The sequence below is a fragment of the Microcebus murinus genome, chromosome 24 (assembly GCF_040939455.1).
Source record: "Microcebus murinus isolate Inina chromosome 24, M.murinus_Inina_mat1.0, whole genome shotgun sequence".
In the NCBI taxonomy this organism is placed as follows: Eukaryota; Metazoa; Chordata; class Mammalia; order Primates; family Cheirogaleidae; genus Microcebus; species Microcebus murinus.
The window spans coordinates 28,625,302-28,651,958 of record NC_134127.1 but is presented as its reverse complement, the minus strand read 5'-3'; the positions used below and the strand labels follow the sequence as shown (position 1 = coordinate 28,651,958).

General features: G+C 40.5%; 1 protein-coding gene across 2 annotated transcripts in view; it reads right to left on the bottom strand.

The window, feature by feature from the left end:
• Positions 1-26,657, bottom strand: part of CSMD1 (CUB and Sushi multiple domains 1) — a 1,569,742-nt gene that overhangs the window by 732,970 nt on the left and 810,115 nt on the right. For both annotated transcript variants that reach the window (XM_020282735.2, XM_075997279.1), the window contains exon 5: positions 1,901-2,108. In XM_020282735.2, the coding sequence (XP_020138324.2) occupies positions 1,901-2,108 (208 nt within the window). The remainder of the gene's footprint in view (positions 1-1,900; positions 2,109-26,657) is intronic.

The following is a 26,657-nucleotide window of genomic DNA, read 5'->3' as shown; positions in this document are numbered from 1 at the left end:
TGCAGGGTCATGCTTCATCTGGGTGGCATCTCTGTTGTAGCATCTCCTACTTTTATTGCAGACTCTGATGTGGACTCTGCATCCTCAAGTTCTCTGTCTTACAGAGATTAAGTGTGTTTGGCAAAAGCTACCCCTGATTATGGGTACTGGAATCCCTGACAAATGCGCCTCACTCCTTCTCACACCTTGCCCAGTCTGACATCTCACCAGCAAGACCATGAGTCAGGGCAAAAAATCTCTAGACACTCTCAGGAATGAAGCCTTTAACATTAATCATCAAATTTCTGAAATTCAGTCATCATAGGTTTTGTGTTTCAATGATTTTTTTGAAAACCACAACAATGTCATTTTTACAACAAGTAAGTTGTTAGATCACCCGAATCTCTCAGAATGACCAGCAGACACTAGGCACTCAATAGATGTTAAATAAATTGGTTTTTAAAGAAATGTTTGACACAGCCTCTTTGTTCTACAGATAGACTTGCCCAAGGCCATGAAGGCTGCTTGTGGCAAGGCGGATCCCGGCTGTCCCGCTCTCAGCTCCGTGCCTGCTTCCACTGGCTCTGATGTCACGGAAAGTGAGATGGATAATAATTCAAACAAATCCCTGAATTTTTAAAAATTCAGTTTTTAAAGTTAAGATTATGTACCATAAAATAAGCAGATGGGTAAAGTGGCAAATCTGAAAGTATTGTTCAAGGTGAATACAATTTAAAACAAAGAGCACAGAGAGTCTTTTTGCCCCTTCTTAACTGAAATAACAGTTGACATAAGTACAATAAAACCCAAAGAAGGAAATGACTTACCTGTGAATACGAACCCTCTGCTTTAAGACTTGAGTTTTTAAAACTAAAGTAAAATTCATTTTCAACAATTGGTTTGAAACAGTTGATCAGCAAACAGTTATTTGCAATGTGTTTCACATTAAGCTAAAGTCTTTGTACTGAAATGCAACCATGAACATGTAGATATATTCATAATCATTCATTCCACATTCTCTCCTTCCTGTGCAGAAGTGGCCAATATTTCCTCTGCCTCTACTTTAGTTTGAACATACATCCTATCAAGCTTACCCACAAGTCAAGATCTGAAATAGATGAATGAAGCAGTTTGAAAGTGCTGACAAAATAACAAAAACCAAAAAAGCCACAGAAAACATTTCAACACAACAAATTACTTAATTAGAGGCAGAATGTAAGCCTTTAAATGTCTCTTAATTGTCTCTTTTAAACTGCGTTTACAGACATAGCCAAAGCTGCTCTTGCAATCAATACCACCAAACCTACATTGATTAGATCCTGTTTCCTACTATCTCCACTACAGTACACACCAGAGACCGACCACCCCTTGGTCGATTTTGTACATATGTTAGATTAGGATTTATGCTGACTCAGTTTGCCTTTGATGCTCTGGTAGCCAGAGACACATCCTGAGGTGGTTCCATGATTTGGTGTACAGTCTCCACAGAAGAAAAGATACACATGGTCACATACCTGCAGCAGAGTCCACCAATGCTTGGTAACATGATATAAAAGAAAATACACAGTATAAAAAAAACACCTGTTCACAGAAAAATAGCTCCAGGCAAAACCCAAAACTAACTTGCCTCGCTTAGTTGCCATCGTCTGTACTGCCTTCAAAGAGTGTGGAAGGAGGACACGGCAAGTTCAAAGTGCACAGGTACCCTCTCCAAATACCAGCACCAGGACATCCTAGAAACCTTGAAATTGGTCACACCATAAAGATCACTTTTTAGTAGCCAAAAGAGCAAGGCACAAAAAGGGACACCTGTGTTGCCAGTGAACATCCACTGACAGAAACTCACAAAGCCCATTTGGGGGGAACATAGCAAACACGACTGCACCAGCACCCAGTGACGACCTCTCTTGTCAGGACTTACCATATGGATGGCGCTTCTGTCCCGCTGATCTCTAGGAAATCGTATCCTTCTTCCAGCTGGAAGTCCGTGAAGACCAGAGCAATGGTGTCCCCTGGCTCCGCGAGAATGGTCCACGTGCAGTCAGCATTGTTCTCGTACTCGGAAGGGAAGTGGGGGCTGGAGATGGAGCTGCCGGTGCCACGCAAGGTTCCGCCGCAGGCCCCTTCAGCTGGGGGGACAGGAGGAGGAAAACATCACTTATTAGGGTGGTTTTCGTGCACGAGTGTATCCGCAAAACGTCACTCTCGATCAGCACTGTGTCTTTTCTGAATCCAAAGTTGAGATGATCTAAAAAAAAAAAAAGGAGCTCTATGGATATTTTAATTTAGTTCTATGAAAAGGCTTACAAAGCCTAACAGGTAAATCATATTATTAATTGGATGGCCATTGCGGGAGAAAGGGAAGTTGTAGCTTTTCTAAAATGTTTCCTGCATATCATATTGGGACAGGAAAAAAAAAGAAAAAAAGAAAGAAAGGTGGAATGTGTAGTTGCTCTATACCTGATGTTCAGAGTCTGCTTAACACTATTTTAAAAGAGGGAATGGGGGCAAGGGCAATATACATAACCTTAACATCTGTACCCCCATAATATGCTAAAATAAAAAAAAATTAAAATTAAAAAAATAAAATGAATGAAAAGCAAAAAAATTAAAATAAAAAAATAAAATTTCAATTAAAAAATATATTTTATTCTGACTCTTGGATGATGAAGCTATGTAGGAAACATTTTGAGACTTAAAAATATGTAGCCATATTTTATTAATCCATTGATACCTATCTTCGAAAAAAACTGTGCTCTTAAAAGAAGTAGTTGCCCTAATCATATTTTCTATAGAATTTAGATTATAATTAGGGTTTTGAATTTCAAATAAGTTCTTGCTAAGTTCTTGATGAATGTCATAACAGAGACACGCTGATTCATAAAAAGGTTCTGAGTGGAAAATATTTACATGGAATATCTTAGAGAATTGAGAAGTGAAAGTCTAGTAAAGTTAAAATACATTTAAGATATAAATTAACATGGTCAAACCTATTGGTTTGAAGAGATATAGATCTTGTAAAGTTTGTCATAGAGTAAAAAATAGATTATTAAATTTGATGATCTGTTACGAAATGTTGTGTAAACTGTACACATAGGAGAAAGAAGTATTTTAAACTGACACGTTTTAACACATGTCTACAGATACCCTTCCCTTCCCTTCCTCCTCCTTTAGAAATCCTTTCTTTACCAAATAATTCCTGGAGGTACAGTTAATAATTAGTGGTTTTAATATTGCAGTTTGAATGATATATAAAAGCCATCCTATTATCGAGATGGGGAAATTTGTCTTGGGCAGAGCTTGTGTGACTAGCTCTGAGCTCTAAGTGCATAGAATCAACCCACCCCAACTTCCCCCCCCCAAAATCACAGCAAAGTGGGAGGAACTGACACCCTCCCATTAACTCTGCTCACATTGGAAGTTCCACTATTTTTTCTATCTTTGAGGAATGGTCTGTTTGACAGGATCTGAGTATCATGAAAACTCTAAAGTGGTCCCCAGAATGTCAGAAACAAATGAAAGGTGATAAAAATCTCTTGGAGTAGGTGGGCTTCTGCTTGCTCAGAAGTGCATGGGTTGGGATGAGAACAAAGTTTTTCATTCCCAAGATTTAGAATATCACATTTCTCAACCTTCCCATCGGATGCTCACCCAGTCTGTGTGCTAGGTGCTCTAGTGCTGACTTGTCGGGTGATTTTTTTTTAATTCCATAAATGTTTATTATTCTAATACCACCGTACTTGTATCGCCAGTTCCTATAAATCAAAATGTATACTGGAAGAGTCCAGCAGTGGGGGGAGCATATATGTAAACACACACATAATAATGTTAGTGCTATATGAAGGAAGCACAGAACGTGTTACATGAGAATTGTGTTGAAGTGAGAAGTTCTGGAATGTCATCAGAAAGAAGGCAACATTTCAGTTGATCCCATCATTGCTAAGACATATTGAATTTTCCTTGCACTTTTAGAGTGGGTGTCTTCAAATACACTTAGAAGGGAATACAAAGCCTTATGAATTGCTACCTTTGAATATCAAAGGAATCAAGAGTACCCACAAGGGCCGGGCGCAGTGGCTCACGCCTGTAATCCTAGCTCTCTGGGAGGCCGAGGCGGGCGGATTGCTCAAGGTCAGGAGTTCAAAACCAGCCTGAGCAAGAGCGAGACCCCGTCTCTACTATAAATAGAAAGAAATTAATTGGCCAACTGATATATATATATAAAAAATTAGCCGGGCATGGTGGCGCATGCCTGTAGTCCCAGCTACTCGGGAGGCTGAGGCAGAAGGATTGCTCGAGCCCAGGAGTTTGAGGTTGCTGTGAGCTAGGCTGACACCACGGCACTCACTCTAGCCTGGACAACAAAGCGAGACTCTGTCTCAAAAAAAAAAAAAAAAAAAAAAAGTGTACCCACAAGATGTGTGTTCTCTCACATTAATGGTTTTCCAGATTGGCATGTCAGTCCGAAGCACATGACAACTCAGAGATGGCTGCTGCGAGTTTGAAGGAAGTCTTGAGAAGCTTCCATTTTTTTAGCATCACACACCTATATAGATTTACTACATATATAATATCAAAACTATCATTATTATATTTAATTGTGATCCTAAAATTCAATATGCTATTGACAGAGTGTTAGAAATGCTATTGAATAAACTTTAGGAATCATGATGCACATAAAAAAAAAAAAAGAAGCTCCCATTTTTTTGATGTCTCAAGTTGATTTGAAAAGTTAATAAATATCAGATGTGGGAATTATACTAAATTGGTAATTTTTTAAAAAAAGAGTAAAACTTAACTTGAAAGAAGTATACATAACTGTGTATATAAGGCAATTTGAAAATTAGGAAAATAGTTTATGTGGCCAGTACCAACTTCCCCCCCAACATACACCCAAGCAACCCACATGCACGTGAGTACATGCAAACACACGTATCCCTGGTCAGCCCAAGGGCCAGCTCCACAACTGCCCTGCTCTTGACAGTTTTATTATACTGTTGGGAATTGAATTATGAATGTGGTTATAATATATACAGAGATACATATGTATGGATATATATATGGATATATGTGTATGTGTATATATACATATATAAATATATCTTTGTTAAAGTTATATTTTAAAAAGCAGGGATAAAAATTCAGTACCATTTATAAAAGCAGCAGCACATATTCCAACCACAAGGGACAGTTACTGATATTACTGACAATTGTCCATTACTGATATTCAGACTTCGTGAAGAATCAGGCTAGGGAGTCCCTCGGTTTGGGACATTGGTGAGTAAGTCTGACAACTGAAAGGGAGGCATACTGTATTCTGTTATTCTTCAAACTTAAATATAAACATTTTCTTCATAGGGAGATGAGGTAGACGAGATCACTTCAGATATTTACATTCACCAGTGATTAAATAACTGTACATGTAAACAGATTGCACATTTACATATACAAATACCTACATAGTATTATGGATTTTTATGAATTAATCATATATGCTTATGATCATTAAAATACAATTTTAGTTACTATTAAGATTCTATTCTTTTCTGATTATATTATATGCTATTAAAGTCATCTCAATATAAGAACAGAAGCAAAAGAATTGCGGTATTTTGATTATATAGAAAGAAAAAATGTCATAGATGTGTGGAGTTAAAAGTCCTCAAAATCCAACACTGTGGTTGGATGATTAACAAAACGTATTAATTCAAAGCCAAGAGACTGCAGAGACTTCATAAATGCTTTCTTTATAAATTAATTTGCAGGCAAACAAAGTACTCCTTCCAATATTTTAGAGGGGAAAAAAATAACTGACATTAATCATTCTGAATTTTTGCCCTGGCAACCTATGAGCTGAAGCATTGTTAACGATTTAACAGGCTTTAAAATGGGTATATTTATGGGCATAGTATAAAATATGCATGTGCAGAATAGTAGAATAGTAGAAAATGCATAGTAGAATATGCATGTGCAGGATAAGTTTAACTGTATTCATCTGGGAAAACATCTCAGTAACCTTGACCAAACAGAGTTGACAACTAACCCCATTTGGTAAGAGCGTGTACAGGTGGCAATCATGAACAGGGACGTCACCTGTGGCTGCAGAGGAGGCTCCTACATCCCCACCCTGCAGCCTCCAGCCCCCTGGGTGCACGACTGCTGGGAGGTCTGATGACCTACTCCAGGTGTCCAGGGAGCTTGTGTGGAATAGTCACTACAGGCTGCAGGACGTGGTTATGTGTTTCCTGGTGTACAAGTGTGTGATTATTCTAACAGCTGATGGACTAGGCTGGCGCCCACCAGCTGAGCGTTAGCCCTGAGCAGAGGACCTGATCTCTCAGGCATGCATTTCTCTCCTATTTAACATGACAGTGGTAGAGCTGGGTAAGTGCCAATGTGACCTCCACGTCTAGTATCTGCACCCTCTGAGTCTGAGAGCTCAGGCACTTAGTATCTGTGTCTTCCTAGGACTTTATGTGATGAGTAAGCAGATCACGGAGGCCCACACCTCCTCTGGCCAGAGAGTCAGTTCTCTGCTCATGGATTCCAGACATGATAAAGCATCTCAGAAGGAGAGCCACAGGGCACAGTTGTGTGACTGCTCTATCGGGCAACAAGCAGGTGATAGAAAGGAGACGAAAACAATAGGGTGGAAAAATAAAAAGAAATTGGTGGAGAGGGGAAAAAAAAAACACATTTCTCCTAAGCCTACAATCACTATTGTGTTTTCTTTGGTAAATACTTTAATGCCCATAGAACATTTTAAAAGGAGTTACAGTTAGAATCATGTCGGGCTACATATATGCAAGATGTATCAGAATTCTTTATGAAGCACCTCTCACAAAACAGTGCAGAATACTGTTACAATAATCTGATTGATAACTTCCTTCAATATTAAGGATATAAGGCAAACAAATATACTTCTTGCCACTCATTTAAATGTTTGTGCCCCCATAATATTCTGAAATTTAAAAATAAAAAAATACTGCAGAAAATTGTCTTTAGTATAGAGTAAGATGGATAAAAAAATGTGTGTGTGTTTGAAGGCAACTGCAACAGTGTGAAAATATTTCTCTGACAGAACTTTTTAAGTTTTAATTCCTTTACTATTTTGTAAGACATTTTAGCTTCTAAACTGCAGGAGTTTACACATCTGCACACATAAAAGCATTTAGGAAGGGCAACATAACCACTGTATTTGATGAGCAAGATGTTTTTAAAAATAGTTTCATTTTTAGATTCATGCAGATCGATATGTTGATTGATTTTATTGATAATGCAACAGAGGAAACAGTTTTCTAAGCATATTTTGCCTGGGACAATTGTTTAATTTTTGAAAGAATACTTATTTGTGAACTTACCTTCCAGTCCGGCTGACAGAGACACTACATTGCACCCCTCTGACAGGCTCCTAAGGGGCAGAGGCTCTGCTGCGCAGAACAGGGAGACTTTATCTTCAACAGTTACAGTGTCATAAGGACCCAAATTTAGTGTGCGACAAAATGTGAATGACAAATGATGACAGAAGAGGCATCATTTTTTTTTTTTTTAATTTTAAAGAGATTTATTCTGAGCCAAATTTGAGGACCATGACCCGGAGCCACTGCCAAGAGGCCTTGGGCAAGTGGACTCGCTGTGGCTGGGTTACAGTTTGGTTTTTATACATTTTAGAGACAAGGGTTATGGGTAAAGCCATCAATCAATGTGTGGGAGGTATACATTGGTTTGGCCCAAAAAGGAGGGCCATCTCGAAGCGGGGGCTTACAGGTTATAGGTGGGTTTAAAGATTCTTTAGATTGTAATTGGCTAAAGACATGAAGCTTTGTCTAAAGAGGTGGAATGTTTTAACATAAACTGTTTATCAGAGGTAAGCCACCATTTGTTGCAAATAGAAGGCCTGCAGGTTTGTCATGCATACCCTCAGGCCTATTAATGGGTTACAAAGGAAGTCTCCAAGAAGGGAGGGGGGCATGATAAGGCCTGTCTGACCTCCCTCCTCCTGGCAGGCAACTTTGTCCTTGAATATTCCTCTGGCCACGAGCGGGTCCATTCAGTCAGCCGGTAGGAGTTGAGGATTTTAGTTCACAATTCCCCCCTTTTGGCCAAGATCTGTCATAGGCAGCATTTTAAAAAGCATATTAGAACAACAGAGTAGAAATTTGGGAAAAAATATTAATTCAGAAACAGCCTCAGAGAAGATACACTTTACATAAATTAAAATGAAATTATAAAACAATGAGAAACAGCCCAATAAGGTACGATGTATTATCTAAAATATTATCTCAACTAAATAGAAATGAATGTCATTAAAGCAAAAGTAACTTATAAGTAAACCAGTAACTTTATAAGTAAACCAACTTATTTGATGTTTTTCAAAATAAATATATAAAACTAAATTCAAAATGAAAACAACACAAGAGAAATATTTGCAACAACATAAGATGAGGGGTATTATCCATGCTTATTTGATGTGTGTTTTTAAGAAAAAGATACAAAGAGATACATGGAAAACTTTTTTAAATAACAATTTAAACAAGAATGAATTGCAGAAACAATGCGAAGGCTCGATCTTTCTTGTTACCACACACATCCAAACTAAAGTGATACTGAAATGCCACCTAATATCCATTAAGAAGCAAAGTTTGAAAATACATAAAAACCAAAAGTAAAACTGGCACAATTCTCTGTTACTAATGCCAATGTATATTAATAGAGTACTCTGGGCAATTTAGCAACATGCATGAGAGATCATGGAAGTGTCCCTATTCTTTGGCAAGTTACTCAATTTGGGGCCTAACGTCTATTGGGTACATTGTAGGTGCCTGACATTCTATTAATATATAAGGGTCTTTGTGTGGACCTTATTTAATTATTTCAAAAATGCATGAGAAAATTTTTGTTATTGTTTGTATTTCACTGTTGCCAAAAGAGAGGTTTTGACTATTTAGGAAAAATGCCCATCACCTGGGAAACATGAAGAAAGTCACAAAATATCAACACAATCAACTAAATAGCATTAAAATCAATCCATATAAATGTGATTGCAAAACAGAAAAAAAAAAGTATGCTTTGTGAAAAAGCAGAACAGATTGAACTACATTAGGCATATACATTCATATGTATGTATATACATGTATGTGTATATGTGTGTGTGTATGTATTTGTTAACTTTTTGAAACCAGTCTGTATCAGTTTCCTATTGTTGCTATCACAATTATCATACCCTTCCTTAGTGACTTAGAACAACCAGATTTATTATCTTACAGTTCTGGAGGTCAGAAGTCTGACCTGGTCTTCCAGGTCTGAAATGCAGACGGGGCAGGGCTGCTTTCTGGAAGCTCTGGGAGAGAAGCCACTCCCTTGCCTCCTCCAGCTCCTCGGGGTGCCCGTACCCCTCAGCTCCGGGCCCCTCCTCTGTCTCCTAAGCCGGCAGCATGAGGCCTCATCCTTCTCCTGCTGCTCTCTCTCTCTCTCTGGTTCTCTTCTGATTCTCTCTCTTAATTTTCAGAATGCTCATGATCACATTGGTCCACCCAGATTATCCAGATCATCTTCCTATTTTAAGGTCAATAGATCAGCAACTTAATAATTCCCTTGTGCCCTGTACCTGATGTGTTCACAGGGTCGGGTGACTACCGTTTTTCCCCAAAAATAAGACCTACCCATAAAACAAGCCCTAGCAGGATTTCTAAGCATTTGTGCAATAGAAGCCCTGCCCCGAAAATAAGCCCTAGTGACGGGCGTGGCTATGCAGCACATCTGCAACAACCCTTGCATTTCGTCGAGGAGCAGTAAAGAAGACGAGCAGCCCTTCTCATCTGCCCCATCATGACAGCTACTATCCCAGAGGTGACCGGAAAGGTGAGGGCAGCCCCACCACCAAGGTCAGCTCCCCCTGTCATGTCCCGGCCATCCTGTGCGTGCTGCAAGCTGAGGCTTTGAGGGAAAAATAACACATCCCCTGAAAATAAGCCCCTAGGGTATCTTATTGAAGAAAAAAATATATAAGACCCTGTCTTATTTTCAGGGAAACACGGTTAGGATGTGCACAACTGTGAGGGACTGACAACCGGCACACCAGTCCCAGTGGACGTGAGACAACCACCACCCAACAAAAGCACGTGCCCTGGGGGCTCCTCCACACGACGTGCCCTGAAGCACAGTTCCACGGAGCTGCGTCTGTCTCTGCAGAGCTGAAGAGGAACAAGGCCCACCACAGGTGAGTGGATCAAGTGGCTTCCAGGTCCCTGAGTGCCCTTGCTCATCAACAGATATATTTCTTAATCACCCGGCACATGCCGGACGCTGCTTAGGCTCCATGGGGAAGTCAAAGGTGAAGATGGCAAGACCACGGTGAAGATGGCAAGACAGGTGAAGCAATGGCAAACACAGAATCAAACAGGGGCCGCAGCTCCGGAGGGGCCTGTGTGCACTCATTCCAGGAAGGGGTGCGAAGGCGTCAGGTGCTTGAGCTGAGTCTTGAAGGGAGTGTAGGAAGGATGTGGAGTGGTCCAGGTCTCCTGTTTTTCCCAGCCTGGTCTCCCTGCCTTAGGTCAGCAGAAGAACTGACCCTTTCGCCTCCTCTCAAACAGAACTCAGGCTTCTGTGAGCAGATGAGGGAGTTAACTTTTCTGCTTAACCACTTCAGTACGAGCGTCGACTTTAGCCGATAGCCGTGATATGAAGGCGCACAGCCGAGCTTCAACTTTAGTCTATAATTTTGAATTGACTTTTCTAATTTTCATTTATCAAAATAAAATTGTGAACATTTAAAAATAATGTAATAAAAACATATATGTGTATGTTACTGATTTACATTACAAGTAAAGCTGCCTGTAAAGTAAAACGAGCTTTCAGTGCTTTCAAGCCTTCCTCATCACACAAGAGCAAAACAGACTCGTCGTCAATGCACAGCAAAAACTATCGCTCGGGCTGTGAGTGCTGCTGTGGGCGAGGTTTCGAGGCCAGTGAGTGCCATACCGAAGTGGTTAAGAGACTTTATCTTAAACAAGCTGCCTGATTTCTCAGAAACAGAGCAAATTACCTTCTGAGCCTGGGTGTTTCTTTCTTTTCTTTGTTTTTTTAAATCTGAAAAATTAGGACTCCATCACCACCTCCCTGAGAGGGGTATTGCATGAGCTGCTTAAGCTCATGGAAAGAGAATCTAGAACACGGTGGCTCAACAGGTACTGTGAATCCTCTGCCCTCCTCAAACACCATGTCCCCACCCAAAGTCAGTCTTGGCCAAAGATCCTTCCGGAGATAAAGCCTTTGCACGTTCAGGAACAGATCACAGTCAGAACCCCTAGGCCACTTCTCAGGGCTGGGTGAGAAATCACCAGGACTTCCCCTGCACTTAGTTCCTCCCCAGAGAGCTGCTGAACCTCATCTGCAAACAGCTGGGAGGCAGCAGTTCACAGGAAACCATACTGAACAAGAGCACAGACGGTGCCAGGAGAGGGAGGCAGCTTGAACAAAGAGGCCAGGGGACAGACAGGAAGCCAAAGTTAGAAAGAGCCAAGGGTAGAGACAGTCAAACAGAAGAGAAGACCCAGCTGGTCTTCCTCTCTGCCCAAGCAGTGGGAAAGGCTCCAACCTCACAGAAGGTAAGTCAGACCATCCCTGAAGTTGCCTTCTCTCCTCCCTTCCCCTATCTCGATCGTACGCCTCTGAAAGCCAGGCAGTGGCCCTAATTGAGAGAGCTGGGGTCAGAAACCCACTCTTCTCCAGCTTCTTTCTGTACCAGCGGCTTACAGCCCAGACAACTGGGTTTCAGTATTTCTCTGCCGGTCTGTACCGAAGTCCCGCACTACCAACGAAACTCAGGGGCTGGTCAAACCTCCTCACACAGACAGACAAGCGGCATCGTCATGAGAAATTACAAGGTGGATCCCATCTGGGTGACCCGCAGTGATAGACCTTATGTGGCAGAAGACTTCAAGCACAGGGAACAGCAGCAAAAGTGAGAGAGCCAGAGCTGGCGCAGCGATGCACACCTGCAGTCCCAGCTATTGGACAGGCCCAAGGAGTTCAAAGCCAGCCTGGGCAACATTGCAAGACCCTGTCTCCAAAAAAAAAAAAAAAAAAAAAAAAAAAAAGCAAGAGAGCTAGCAGGGCTAGAAGCCCTGGGAGCAAGGTGAGCTTCTTGTACCCAACTAATGATGCATTTTGCAATCAGGAATGTTAAATGAGCAGCAGCCAGTTGTAAAACTATTTTTGAAAGAAAGGAAAAGTACCACTACCAAAATTCCTTGGATATCCAAACAAAGTACAGAGGTGAGACTGGTTTATTTTTCCTTCAGCAGAGGTTACTTAGGTGAGACCTTTCTAGCCCATGCCTCCTGAGACTCAATCATTCATTCTCTCCCTGGCTATGCACAAGTTTATATTAAAATAAAGATGATGATTAAGTTATCTTAATAAAACACATTCCTGCTTTTCACCTGTAGCTTTATTTGAAAAGGCTCTCTCAAAGCCTAGCATATGCTGCAATCTAGTTGGGTTTGGTTCCAATGGAAGTGCTCAGAATATGAGACTTGAAGGCGCACAGAGCTGCAACCCTAGTACCACTTGTTTAAAAACAAAAAGTGAACTACCTTACAGGCTCAGTGCCAGCTCACACTGGCGGGACCAGAGAATGGGAGCAGAGGCTGACTAACATGCCCAACAAGGGGGATGGAAGGAAGAGGGATGGGAACAGACCATCAGGGAACCCTACAAGAGAAGAAATGGGGTGGGGCCTGTGTGTTTCAGGAATATAACAAAGGAACAAGTTGACTAATCATTTATTCCAGAGAGGGAAAATGCCACCCAGAGTGTCTAACATTTTAACTTAAGGTAAATGCAAAATATTTTAACTTGGAAACATTCAGGGGTCTCAAAAAAAAAAAAAGAGTATTTCTAGAGTCTCCTAGGAAACTTCCTGGGCTGCTTGCTGCACAAACATCAGACAGCCTACTGTCTTTCCTATTACCGTGTTTTCTACTATCGTGTTTTCCTGAAAATAAGACAGGGTCTTACACTTATCTTTCCTCAAAAAGACACCCTAGGGCTTATTTTCAGGGGATGTGTTTTTTTTTTTTAAGTACGGTACAACAATCTACATTTATTCAAATATAGTTAAGTCACCTTCTTCTGGATCATCATCATCACTCTCCAAACCCCGAATTCCATCCTGAATTTCTTGCGACTCTATTTCCTTTAGAACCATTGGCCCTAATCTCTCATGTGGAGCAACAGAGCTCTCATGGGGCAGATGAGAAGGGCTGCTCATATTCTTTACCGCTCCGTGAGGAAATGCATGGGTTGTGCACATGCGCTGCGTAGCCACGCCCATCACTAGGTCTTATTTTGGGGGTGGGGCAATGCTTAGAAATCCTGCTAGGGCTTATTTTATGGGGAGGTCTTATTTTCGGGGAAACACGGTAGCAACAAGCCCAACTCAGCAAAGATCTTAGATCTTATCACAGTGCTGGGCTGAGCTGCTCAAGCCACCACAGCTAGTCCAACAAAGTTCTGCTGCTGAGGTAGAAAAGTCACCTGACTCACACACCTGATATACATGTTGGGGAAGGGAGAGACAGTGGAAAGATGTTTTAACAACCATTCTACGTTGAGAGCCAAGAATTTCTGTGACTACGATCTCCTCCTAGGCCAAATCCGTAGGTTGGGCTGGTGTCCAGGATGTCCACCCTAAACACTGGCATCTCCCTCATAAAATGTTTCAGGGCTGGCCAGAAATCTTTCCAGCTTCCCAGGACAGATGGCACCTCTGTCAGCTGCGGCTCCTAGGAGGCTCCCAGGGCCCTCCCTGGTGGGGGAGGGTTTCCCAGTAAACACCTTCAGGTGAAGGGACAATAAGAGAAGCAGCAAACATTTATGGAGCACCTAAGTCTTGACAGGTGCTGGAACAGGTGATTTTCCCTTTTCATCCCATACCCACCACAGCCCCATGTAGGCAGATGCTACTGTCCTTTTTGCTTTTTTTCTTCTTTTTTAGCTATTTTTTATTTTTTTCAGCATATTATGGGGGTACAAATGTTAAGGTTACGTGCATTGCCCTTGGCCCCCTCCACCCTCGAGTCAGAGCTTCAAGCCGTCTGTCCCCCCAGCGGGTGCGCATCACACTCATTGTGTTTGTATACACCCATCCCCTCCCCCCACCTGCCCGACACCCGATAGACGTTATTCCTGTGTGTCCACTTAGGTGCTGATCAGTTCATGCCAATGTGCTGGTGAGTACATGTGGTGCTTGTTTTCCATTCTTGGGATGCTTCACTTAGAATGGGCTCCAGCTCTATCTAGGAAAACACGAGAGGTGCTCTATCACCGTTGTTTCTCAGAGCTGAATTGCATACACCACATTGCATTAGGAGCGAGCAGGCCTTCAGGTGCTGCACGACCGTTAAACCGCGGAGCGGGCACCTGGCCGCCGGCACAGGTGATCTTCATCAGCGCCCAACACGGGCGCAAACGCACCGGGCGTGAGGGGGCCGCGCTAGCTTAGTCGCTAACACAAGACGCAGCCAGTTTATACCTCTTTCACGTCCCAAACCGTCGGCCACAGGAAGAGGCCAGGACCCCGGCCCCTCTCACAGCGTTGGGAACCCCAGATCCGCAAACCCTGCTCAAGGGGGAAGAGCCCAGAGGGAATATGGGAGAGGCCAGGGGGCCCAGGTGGAGGTTGCCGGGTCCCTACTGTGGGCCACAGCCATGCACTGGAAGAGACTGGCGACCCGGGCGTCAAGCGACAGGTGGCAGGAGCTGTAGGACCTGCACGTGGAACTCGCAGCCCTTCTCGGGCAGGTGCTTGTGGTGCGTCGGCAACGCCCTGAGGGGCCCGCTGTGGCTCAACTGCAGGCGGCTGCGCTCGCGTGGGCCTGGGGCGGCGGGGCCAGGTCACCCGTGTCTGAGTCGTCGTTGTCCTCGGGCACCTGGGGCCTGAGCAACACCCAGAGGCCTGGCTGCGGGTCGGAGGCCAGGAGAGAGCCAGTCCCGGCCTCCCGTGTCGGAGCTAAGCGGAAGCGCGGCTGAGGGCGCAGGTGAGCGCGCAGGGCTGACTGGGCGGGGCGCATCTGCGCAGGCGCGCACTGGGCGCAAGCGCGCCTCGGGCAGTATTTTGACTTAAGAATAAAGACTGTTAGAAGTGTAGAACATTTAAATAATAGTGGTGCTATAGTCATATGATTGTTATGAGGGACTTTAAGAATCCTTCAAAGTTTTGTCAAGAAATTGTGCATATTAACGAATGAAAGTCCTGAATGCTTAATCATTGCATGCGCAGAACTTTAAAGAATAATGGTCCTGAGAGAGTACGATATGGATGTAACACATATTTACACTATACCAGGGATGCTGCTGTTTTTTGTTTTAAAGTAAAGTCTGCCATGAATCTTTTCTGGAAAGGAAAGCCTATTATGTAGTAGGAAAAAAAAATAGCATAATCTATCCATTATAGATTATGGATGTTTGCGTTATATTTAGTGAAAAAAGAAAAAGAAAAATGAAGTCATGTTTATGGCAACACGCAATTGCAAGGCAAACACTGTTATTATAAATAAAACATACTTGCTTGGGTCCCCCCCCCCATTTCCTACACTTTACTGCTCTACAATATATTTTAGGTTTCAGCAGATTTTATGTAATTACCTTGTTAAAGTATTAAGCTGATTAGTTTTCAAAGTTTCAAACCTGTAGGAATTCATAGTCACAGTCGTTTCAGAGACGAGATGCAGAAGCTGGTCTGACTCCTTGGACGGGTGTGTGCAGGCAGGGGTGTATATGCAATCTGCCACCACTAACGCACAGGAAGTACTTTACCGGGCCGTGTGATGGTCATGACGATAAACACTGAATTATGTCTGGTTCTAAATCTTGTGGTCAGGCACTTGTCTGTCTCAGTGAATAGACTCACTAACTGATAATTTCCTTACTTGGCTGGCTGGCTGGCTTGCTTGCTTATTTATTTATTTATTTATTATTTATTTATTTATTTATTTAAATAGGAGAACTTCCAGATGGAATTAATGAGGTTCCCAAAGTGATAAATTCATTCCTAATTTAAAGAACACAGGGTGCCTCATCCTGATGCCATACAGACTGCATTATCCTTCAAACAACAGCAGAACTTTAAGACTCCCTTTTGGATTTGTTTCAACTAAATATTTGAAAGCAAGTTATTACATACAAGCAAACAGTAGCACTGAGGTAAACAGGGTTTCAGTGGCTGTTGCCAGATCCATAAATAGTTAGTAGCTTTGCTGACAGTCCTGTTTCTATCTCTGAACTCCCTGATCCCTGTGAACTGGTTGCCAAAAACACTGGAGATTGGCTGAACGTTTGACTTTGCAGAGCCGTGTGTTTGTGTTAATTTATTCATTCCATACATATTAACCACTGTTCTCCACCAGGTGCTGTTTAATTAGAATGGACATGGGAGGCTTTCTTGAAGGTACAGCATTTAGGCTATATTTGAAGAAAAGAAATGAGCGGCAGGAAGAGTTTTCCCAACAGATGGAACAGAGAGGCATATGGCCCTGAGGACACTTTATGTTCATACATCAACAACAGATACTCATGTCCTGCAAATTCCCCATAACTTTCTCTGGCTCATCCTTATGCTGTAGCCAAGACTTCAGAGGCAGAAATATACCTAGTTTGCATACAGGAATAAGTGTCATTCACCAACAGGGTTTTAAAACTAGGAAAACTAGGAAGCAAACAAAAAAAAAAAAGGAAAGGAAATATCCTTGGGATATTAGGTTTCCTTAGAAATGATCCTTCCCTTTGTCTTAAATCCACGGGGAAAGCAAGAGAAGTTAAAGTGGCTGTTCATGTCCTTTTCAATCTACACATGGAAAAGGGGGTGTCACAATATTTGATTCCCATAAAATGAACAGGACCAGCAATAACTCCTAAGTATCATGGATCATATCATGGTCCATGTTTCTTATTTTACCTAGAGAATCCAGGGATATTACTGCTTCTCCGTTTATTCAAGCACTGCTGCCAACTCGCACAGAACACACCTTCAGTACATATTCTGGTCAAAACTGTTAACTGCTCGTATCACCACTCAGCATCAAGGCTTACCAGCCCCTGAAATGTGCTATGTGCACTGGACTCTCAGGCACCCCTATTCCTTATACTCTACCCTTTTCTCCCTGTCTTCCCCCCTCCTTTATCCTCACTTGCTCTGGCCACATTGCCTCTTGGAGCCAGAGTCAGGCGTGTTGCTGTCCCAGGACCTTTGGCACTGATCCTGCTGAGAGGTGCCTCCCCCGCTGCCTTCAGGGCTCCTCAAAGCTCAACTTCCTGCCCGCCCTCTCTGACCACCATACGTAACATAGCATCCACCTGATCACTCCTGTCTCCCTGACAGATCACTCCCTGTCTCTGTCCTATGGCTTGAATTCTTAGTGCTTTGCAAAGTGCAAGTGTTGAAATATGAGCTCAGGAGCTTTCCTTCACGCTGGTTTAACCGGAGGCAGCCTGACACTGAGTAACCATTCTGTCTTTATTTCTACTTTTTCTTTTATCATTCAATGAATGATTCCTGCAATCCCTATGATATTTGTCACAAACGAGCCTCCACTCATTTATCAGAGTAAGTGATGGGGCTAAGACAAAATATATTTCTGGGACTATACATGGCATCAAACTGTACCCTATGTAAGAGCAGCAGAAGAAAAGCGAGTTTATTTAGTTATAGAAATATGTGGCTTTTTCAGGTATGAGGTTTAAAAAATGAATAGTCTATAAGAACTGCCACAGGACTCTTAGTAGAGCAATATTTCAGACAGAAATTAATTGCCAAGAAGGAAGTTTTGTTACTATAGCAGTCCCTGAGGGGTTTGGTTTGCATGTTTGCTTTGCTTTGCTTGTTTTCAGCAAGTGGCTAAGCCACAAGTCCAAGAAGTTTTTTCTTTGTTTGATTTTAAACTCACTAGAACAGCAAGAGTATTTCAGGAAGAGAAAACAAAATAGTCAAAGAAAAACATTAAGAAAAGACAATTATGAATAAGCTTCGGGACAATTAGAATAATTATTTTAAGTTCTATCATTAACCATCTGAAGAAAACTTAGAAATCACATATAAAAAGTAAACTGTATTGAAAAGTTATTAATTATTAGAACAAACTGAATCATCCTGGCCAATATTTAGATGATATATTAATATAATAGAAGTTCTTTTTATTCCATAGATATTAATAAACAATTAAAATATTTCAAAGTTTTCAGACATTGATATTCATTTTGTTATATGTCAAATAATGTTTAATTGGAAATTTGAAAATTTTTTTTCTAATTAAGTAAATGCTATTTAAAATCCCATCCCCTTCCTTCTTATTTATACAAATGCAAACAAAAAATGAAGCTAGTTTCAAAACTTCCAGGTAAATGCTTGACTATAAAAATTAGCATACAACAAATATTTTTAAAAGGATTGTGGTGCAATATTGAGTCCTTTCATTCAGTACTTTAAAAAATTTTCCCCAAAAACTTGCCTGTAGCAAAGTTAGAGGTTGCAAGTGACAAAACAGAATTATGTGGGTGGGCTTTGGCACCCAGATCAAATTTCTATCAGAGTAATTATTTTTTAAGTCTGTTTCCTATATTGAGTTTTTATAAAATCTTGCATTTTAAGAAAAGGCTGTATAGTTAAAAGAAGTTGGTATATCATCAAGTTCATCCAAGAGGAATATAAGGTTTTCAATAAAAGATGCATTTGAATCTACTGATTTCTGTAAGTGGGGAAAATAATTCTAAATGGAAGCAGAAATCAGAGTACACTGATTTTTATTTTCTCCCAAGGAATTTCAAACTTTTAAAAAGTTTTATTCTCAACTCTAAAATTGTTACATCCCTTGCCTGGGCATAAATGTTACTAGGGAACTATCTTGTGGATATAATTCAAAATATAGAATAAAATATTACTTAGAGACAAACTTTGCCATATTTATTATAAAGAAAAATTGAAACCACCTAAATATGTAATGACAGATAAGTCATTAAATAAAGTATGATGCATCCAAATCCTGTGATCATCCAGCATGTTTACCCAACATTCATAATATTGTGAATTCCTAAGTTATAACATTAAATTTATAAAACACAAGGTATAGGATGAATATATAATCTCATCTCAGTTTTAAAAATTGTATGAAAAAAATATCAAGTAAATAAATAAGAAACATACCCACATATAATGCAATGTTCATTGTGTAATACTGGGAGACATTGCCTAGCATGGTCTCCCTAAGGCCATGCAGAGTATGGTGCCAGTGAAAACTCAGAAATCAGGGGTTTGAATCTGGATTTGAATCTGACTTCTGCCACTTACTTTTATATACCTTTGGGGAGTTCTTGCCTTCCCTGAGGCTCAGTTTGGTCTTCTATAAGATGGAGATAATAACGGTATCAGTTCACGGGGAGTCAGATGAATTAATCACTGTAATTCGCTTAGACCAATGCAGGGACTATCAATGACACCATTAAAAATGCCTGTTACTATTTTCTTCATTATGATACACAGTGGTCACTCAATTATGGTTTATTACATTATTTTGGAGCATTTTATCACAAGTTTTAAGGACTCCCCTTACTAAGTCTCCCTTCAGGGGAGTGAAGTGGCTGCTCCAAGAGGGAGGGTCTGCAAGCTGGGGGTCAGGCCACCCACCCTCTCTCTGCATCCACTCCTCGAGGGGCTGGAATGAAAGGGGCCAACACATGCACCACCCCCTCCTCCTCCTTCTCCCATAGACTCTCCACCACTTATGTTATGCTTGAGACCATCAGGAGTTTATCCTTGAATAGCCTTGTCTTTGATCACAAAACTCACTGCAAGAAGCCCTGGTATCCTGGGCCACCTTTGTGCCTCCTACTCTCATCCCCTCAAAGATCTCTCTTTCTGACCCCTTAATCACATTCTTCCCAAGATCTTGAAACCCTTCCACTAGGACCTCTGAAACTCAAAATTTCCTACCTGTCAACCACTTCTGAGCTATTTCCTGCCCTTCCCCTGGACAGGAAATCTGGATGTCTTCTGAGGACACCACATCTCTGAAGTCCTCAGATGGCTGACAATTTGCTTCCATGGCTTACTTTTAAAACCTTTCTTTTGACTCCACATCTGCGTCGAGAATACACACTCACCTCTAGCCTTGCTTGCTGAAATCCCTTTCACTAAAACACGCCCGAAGAGTTTATATTTGCAATCTTTCTTTTTTTCTCATTCCCTCTCTTTTTTTTTTTTTTTTCTTGAGACACAGTCTCGCTCTGTTGCCCAGACTAGAGTGACACAGTGTCAGCCTAGCCCATAGCAACCTCAGACTTCTGGGCTCAAGTGATCCTCCTGCCTCAGCCTCCCGAATAGCTGGGACTACAGGCATGTGCCACAATGCCCAGCTAATTTTTTCTATATGTTTTTAGCTGCCTAAGTAATTTTTTTTTCTATTTTTAGTAGAGACAGGGTCTCGCTCTTGCTCAGCCTGGTCTTGAACTCCTGAGCTTAAATGATCCACCCACCTCAGCCTCCCAGAGTGCTAGAATTACAGGCATGAGTCACTGCCCCTGGCCTTCCCATCCTCTCTTGAACCCACTTATGTCAGAGTTTCATCCTCACTGGTCCTCAGCGGGGCACCCATCAACACAGCCAGGCCAATAATACCAGGGGCATGTCCTGTTGCTCTTCCCAATCAAGCTCTCGGCAACTTTTCCTCATCCCTGAGATACTTTCATCATTATACTTTCAAAACCATCACAAGAACTTGCAAAACTAGTACAAGCGTTATGCTGCATACCCTCCTCTGATTTCTGTCAGTTGTTACATCTTGCACAATTAAGTCTCTTATGTAATATAAAATGTCATAGTATTTGCACATAACATAAGCATACCATTTTGTACATTTTAAATCATCTCTAGATTATTTATAATATCTAATACAATAAAAATGACATGCAAATGGTTGTTATGCTGTATTGTTTAGGGAATAATGACAAGGAAAAAAAAGTCCATGCATGCTCAATATGGACACAACCATCAATAGCACTGGAAAGTTTTCTGGATTTTTTTTCTCTTTGGATATTTTCCCTTCTTGATTGGTTGAATCTGCAGATGCAGAATGGTGTATAAGGAGGGTTTGCTGGGTATGATTTTGTGCCATTGTATTCACTAGACTTTTTATATACCACTCTCATGACTTTCTATAATCTCATCAGCTAATTCTCATTCCCCTCATAAGTTTTATTCCATCTCCCAATCCTTAGTGCAGTATGCAAAATTCAGTCTCTCCACCTCTTTTCTTCCTAGCTGCATTCATTCCTTTGTTGATGTCATCTGGTTTTAGTTGCATGGGTTTAGATATCATGGGAGAACCAAGGAACTGACACAAATACTAAGACGATATATGGGGAAATAGTTTCTACTGGAAATCAAAAGGCAATTAAAGCAACTTTGGAGCATTATTTTAATGCCACCACACTATCAACAAATTAAAAAGAAATGTGAACATCAAAACCTACAGTATTTGTGATAAAACTCCTGTGGCATTAGAAATTCATTCAAGTTTGCAAAGCGTAAATAACATTCCTAGAATTCTATCCTTAGGAAATAATTAACCAGAAGAAACAAAAGCAATGCTATATGTACACAGACACTAATTATAGCATTATGTGTAGAAGTAAACATTGGAAACATTCATTATGTTCAATTATAGGGAGAGCCAATAATTAGTATAATATTGAGAATCAAATTATGTCAATGAAATTTGATATATTTATGATTTAATACTAATCTTATGAAGGAGAATATAAATGTTATATGCTCTATGACTTGAGCCTCTGAATCTTTTTGGAAATTGAGTTGGCTTCTTGTGGTCTCTATTTCCCCCTATTCTAGCTGTTCAAAGATACGATGTGATGCTAACAGCAATTATTAGTATTGAGAACTCTGAGGGTCTCAATTAATCTGTGCAAGTCCTGTGCGATTAAAAGAAATATCAGTCCAATTTAACAGATTCAGAACCCACAGCTTTGCAAGGAAATAACTTGTCCAAGATGTGCCAGGTAGTAAGTGATGATACTGGAACTCCAATGACAAAGTCCTGACTAGCAAAGACCACAAATTGCTGCCCGTCACAATGAAGGGCATTTACTTGGGCATGCTATTTATTTTGGCTCTAGACTAACTCATTTTTAAAACTCTATAACCTAATATGATACCTACACAGAATAAAATAACAGAAAAATACTGCAAAGTAATCCACAAAACTGAAAATAATTGACAGAGGCACTTAGGATTACTTTTTACACTTGTTACAATTGTATGGAATGAGATAATGTGAATAACATGCTTAGCAGGAAGTCTGTACCACAAAGATGATGATATAAAACATTAGACCAGGTTTACTACAATCTCAGAGGGATATATTGTTTTGCAATGGAGTAGTATGTATATATATATATATGTAAATCCTATATATATAGGATTTACATTGGAGTTGCTTATTGCAAAGTATACAAGAAAGGTGCTTAAAACTAAATTATGTAAAACCACTCAAACTTAATGTAAAGCTAGGTTTTTTTAAATAGAAAGACTGTCCCCTTCAATCTTACTTTGCATTGCTGGGTCCTGACATGACAGATCATTTAAGATTAATTCTACAATGTTACTTCTGTAACGTAATTGATAAAAACACAGCTGTGTTTTAAATATCATGGAATTTATAGGCATCCATAAAAGGTATGACTTCTCTTCTTTCTCCTCCCCTCTGGCTATGTTTTCCCTAGTCTGTGCTTGCCTAGGAAGCAGCAGAATGTCTGCAATTAAACAGCCTTGACTGACTTTTCATAAAGAATTGGCAAGTGACTTATTGCCATTCCCAGCCACGTTATGGAAAGCTTATCAATTAGAGCAATCTGCAGCTTTAGACCACTCTAAATGAACATGGGCATGCATTGCTTGGCATGTTTTATGAAAGGTATTACAGATACTGCTACTGCTTCTTTGTTCAGTGGCATCTTCACTTGCCAACTATCATTCATTCTTTCAAGAAAACACAACTGTCTTAAAATAGATAAAATCAGTTTAATTCCTAAAAAGGAAAATAACTGTTACATTCTATATTGTCTAAAGCATCACATAGTAGTGACAATGTGTTTGGACACATTCAGGTGAATATTTATCTTAAGTGTATGTCTTTAGAAAAAAAACAGGGTAGAAATTTATTCAGTAAGCAGCCTTAGTTTTAAAGATTGTTTCATATGCTGTTACTTTTCTATGGTTCATAGATGATGCTTCCAAACAAAACAAAAGCAAATGACAACAAGACCTACCTTAAATTTCCCCAAAGAAGGTGACTGTCAGAGGTAAATGTGAAAAGCACAAAGTCAGAGTGGGCTGTTTATTTTGCTACCATTTCTGGTTTGTACAGCCTTGGACATGACACCTAACCTCTCAGAGATTTTGATTCCTCATCTGCAAAATATAAGTATTAATATTAACCTTGAAACTCTTTGGAAAGGATTGTATAACATACTATATTTGAAGTTCATAACACAACACACCTAGCAAAGGCCCTGGGACTGTGAGGAAAAGGGGTGAGGATGGACTCAATCCAAAGAAAGCCTCTCTCCAGAGGAAGAAAATGCTTTGGCTGGGTAAATAGACTACTGTTTGCTTTGTTTTCTCCAAGTTTGACTTTACTCCATGAAGAAGTAGCTTCGGCAAAATATATTTAGCCTTTAAGTAAAATGTTAGAAAAGCCCTGTAACCAAATAGCCCTCTCTGGGTTAAAAGCTCTCTTGAACTCAATAACTCAATGTGTGTGTGTGTGTGTGTGTGTGTGTGTGTGTGTGTGTGTGTGTGTTTATATATATATATATATATATATATATATATATATATATATATATATATACATACCTTTTCACTTGACATGCATGAGACTTCCATTAGTCATGTCTACCAAAGACCTAGGCGGCAATTTTAGCCAAGTTTGCATCATAATCACAAGAGATAATCCTGCACGTCATAATCCCAAACGTTGAAATCCTGACAGATCAGACCCTGAAAATCCAAATTCCTAAAGTCCTTAATGGCCAAAATCTTGAAAATCACAATCACACAAATCATAGAAGAATTTCAGAAAGAGCAGTGCCATGTGGAAAAAGAATGTGAACATTTTCTCTGAGGAGACACATGTCCTAAAAGAGATGAAGCAGCTATTCATAGGGATGCAAGACTTGGAAATGTAGTCAGTGACCATGAAAGTCAGCCAGCTCTGTGGACTGTCTCTACACAATTGCCCATAATCTATCCCTATAATTCACTTTTTTCCATATGTCCAATTTATTTTCATTTTGGGGGAGGGTTTATTGTGTATCTTTTTCTTTTCTTGAGTTTTTTTTTCACTGTTTTATATGGTCAGCATTATTGTTTACAATTTCCCATGCTTTGATTTTCATCTTTACATCATTTCCAATACCAGGCATATAAATTGTGTAGAGATGTTTAGAGAATTCTAATTAGTTGTATGCACTTTTTTTTTTGCAAATTTGACTCCATGACAGTGCATTATCAGAACGTTGACTTTATGTGTGAGCCATGTATATGTACCTAAAAATGTTTAAACTTCCTCAACAAATGAAGGGATGTGCTTTTTGTACATCTGCATTTGTGAAAGATAAAAATTTCTTGAGATCAGTTAGACAACTGCACATTCTGTGATTGCCTTTCATGGGTTTTGTTTGATCGCATTAATTTTGTAACCTGAGACTTTATAGAATTTATCAAGTCTAGGAGCCTTTTGGTGCAGTCTTTAGGGTTTCTAGATATAAGACCATGTAATTGGCAAACAGGGATAGTTTGACCTCCTCTTTCCCAATTTGTATGCCCTTTATTTCTGTCTCTTGCCTGGATGCTCTGGCTAGGACACCCAGTACTATGCTGAACAGAAGGGGTGATCATGGACATAGTTGTCTGGCAACTAGACAACTAAGACATAGTTGTCTTACAGGGAATCTCATCAAAAGACTTAAATTGTTCATGATGATATTTCAGCTGACACAGTTATAGAACTGGGTGCACACAATTGCCAAACATAGTGATATGCATTTATACATTTCCCTTTTTGAACTATTCTTTTATGAATATCCTTCATCTGCTCCTAACAGTTATACCTATGCAACCATCATTAGCATACCTGAGGGTTCATGCTTGCAAAAACATGAATGTTACTATGGCCTGTTCCAGTGAGCAAAGTGGTCTATGAAGTATTCTGTCTTTTTATTTTATATTCCTCCAACAAACTCCCTTTTAAAATCTAAATATCTTTTCAAGAATTTTCTTATTATTTTTAACAGAATTAAATGTTTGGGGATATTGATCCTTGAGGATTTCCGTGTTCGGGATTGTGGCCTTCAGGGTCACTCACCGTCAGCTCACAAATGATGCTGAGGGGCAGTAACCACATTTCCCTCCTGACATCTTCCTGGTTTCATTCTTCTTTCTAGGCACAAAATCCCCGAGTGGCCTGCAGGGGTGTCGATACATCAGAACCCGCGTCGCACACAGGAGCAGGTGGAGGAAGGCAGGGAACTCAAGCACAGCAACCGCCGTCTTTGCAGGGCCCAGCCCAGGCACCTGCTCCGCTCCTGACGGCAGAATCTCCAGGCGGCCAGCGTCCTCTCTGCCCCTCCCCAGAGGCTTCAGGGTCCAAGCACACATTTCTCAAGAAGAAAATATCTCTTTAACTCAAGTTCAAATATTTGCTTCCCGATTCTAACTTAGGTTCTTTTAAAGATATTTGTTGTTCTCATAGATCAGAAGGGAACAGGCAGCATGTTACAGAGGCCCAGGTGTGGACTCTGTCACCCAAGTGTCCAGGTCAGATTCCCCCTCCCCCACATGCTGTGTCTGCGTCTGAGTCTCTTTTTCTGAACAGGAATAATGATGACGCATAACTTGCTGGGTGACTCTGAAAATTAGTAACAAGAATCTATTGGTGCATATAAACAGTGTCTGACCCTTGGTAATTGCTATATGTTTAACCCTTATTATCATGATTTTTTTTTCCTTAAAATCTAAAATTGTGACTAAGCTGTGATTTCTATCACTTTAAGACAGATGCTACTTCATTTATTAGAAACCATCCATATCTGGACTATTGCTAAATCTATATTTCTATACTAGATCATGTTATTTATATGCATATTTGCATATATGTGCATGTTATATATGTAATTTTGTTTCAGTATTTCAGTCCAGGTAGTGACACATAAAATAAAATGATCTGTTCCTACATAGACCTACCCTTCATTAGGCACTCATTTTGCCTTTTGCCTGAGCCTCAAGATACTCAATTTATCTTCTTAAATCAGCCTTATAATTTTTTATTCCAAAGAATATCAATAATTTCTATAGTTTCAATAATTTATTTCAGAGCTACCAACATTGAGATCCAGTAGGTCACATGAATTTCTCTTCGAATTGTTTGCCATTTGGCTATAGGCACTTAGATCCAGAATCAGAAGACACAGAGACAGAGACACAGAACACCGGATTGATGGGGCCAGGATTGCCCTGGGTGACACTGTAGAGCTGTTGTCCATGGTGCTGAAACATGACCTGGGCTATGTCCACCTTCCTTATGTGCTCGGGACTCTGCCAGATGCTGCAT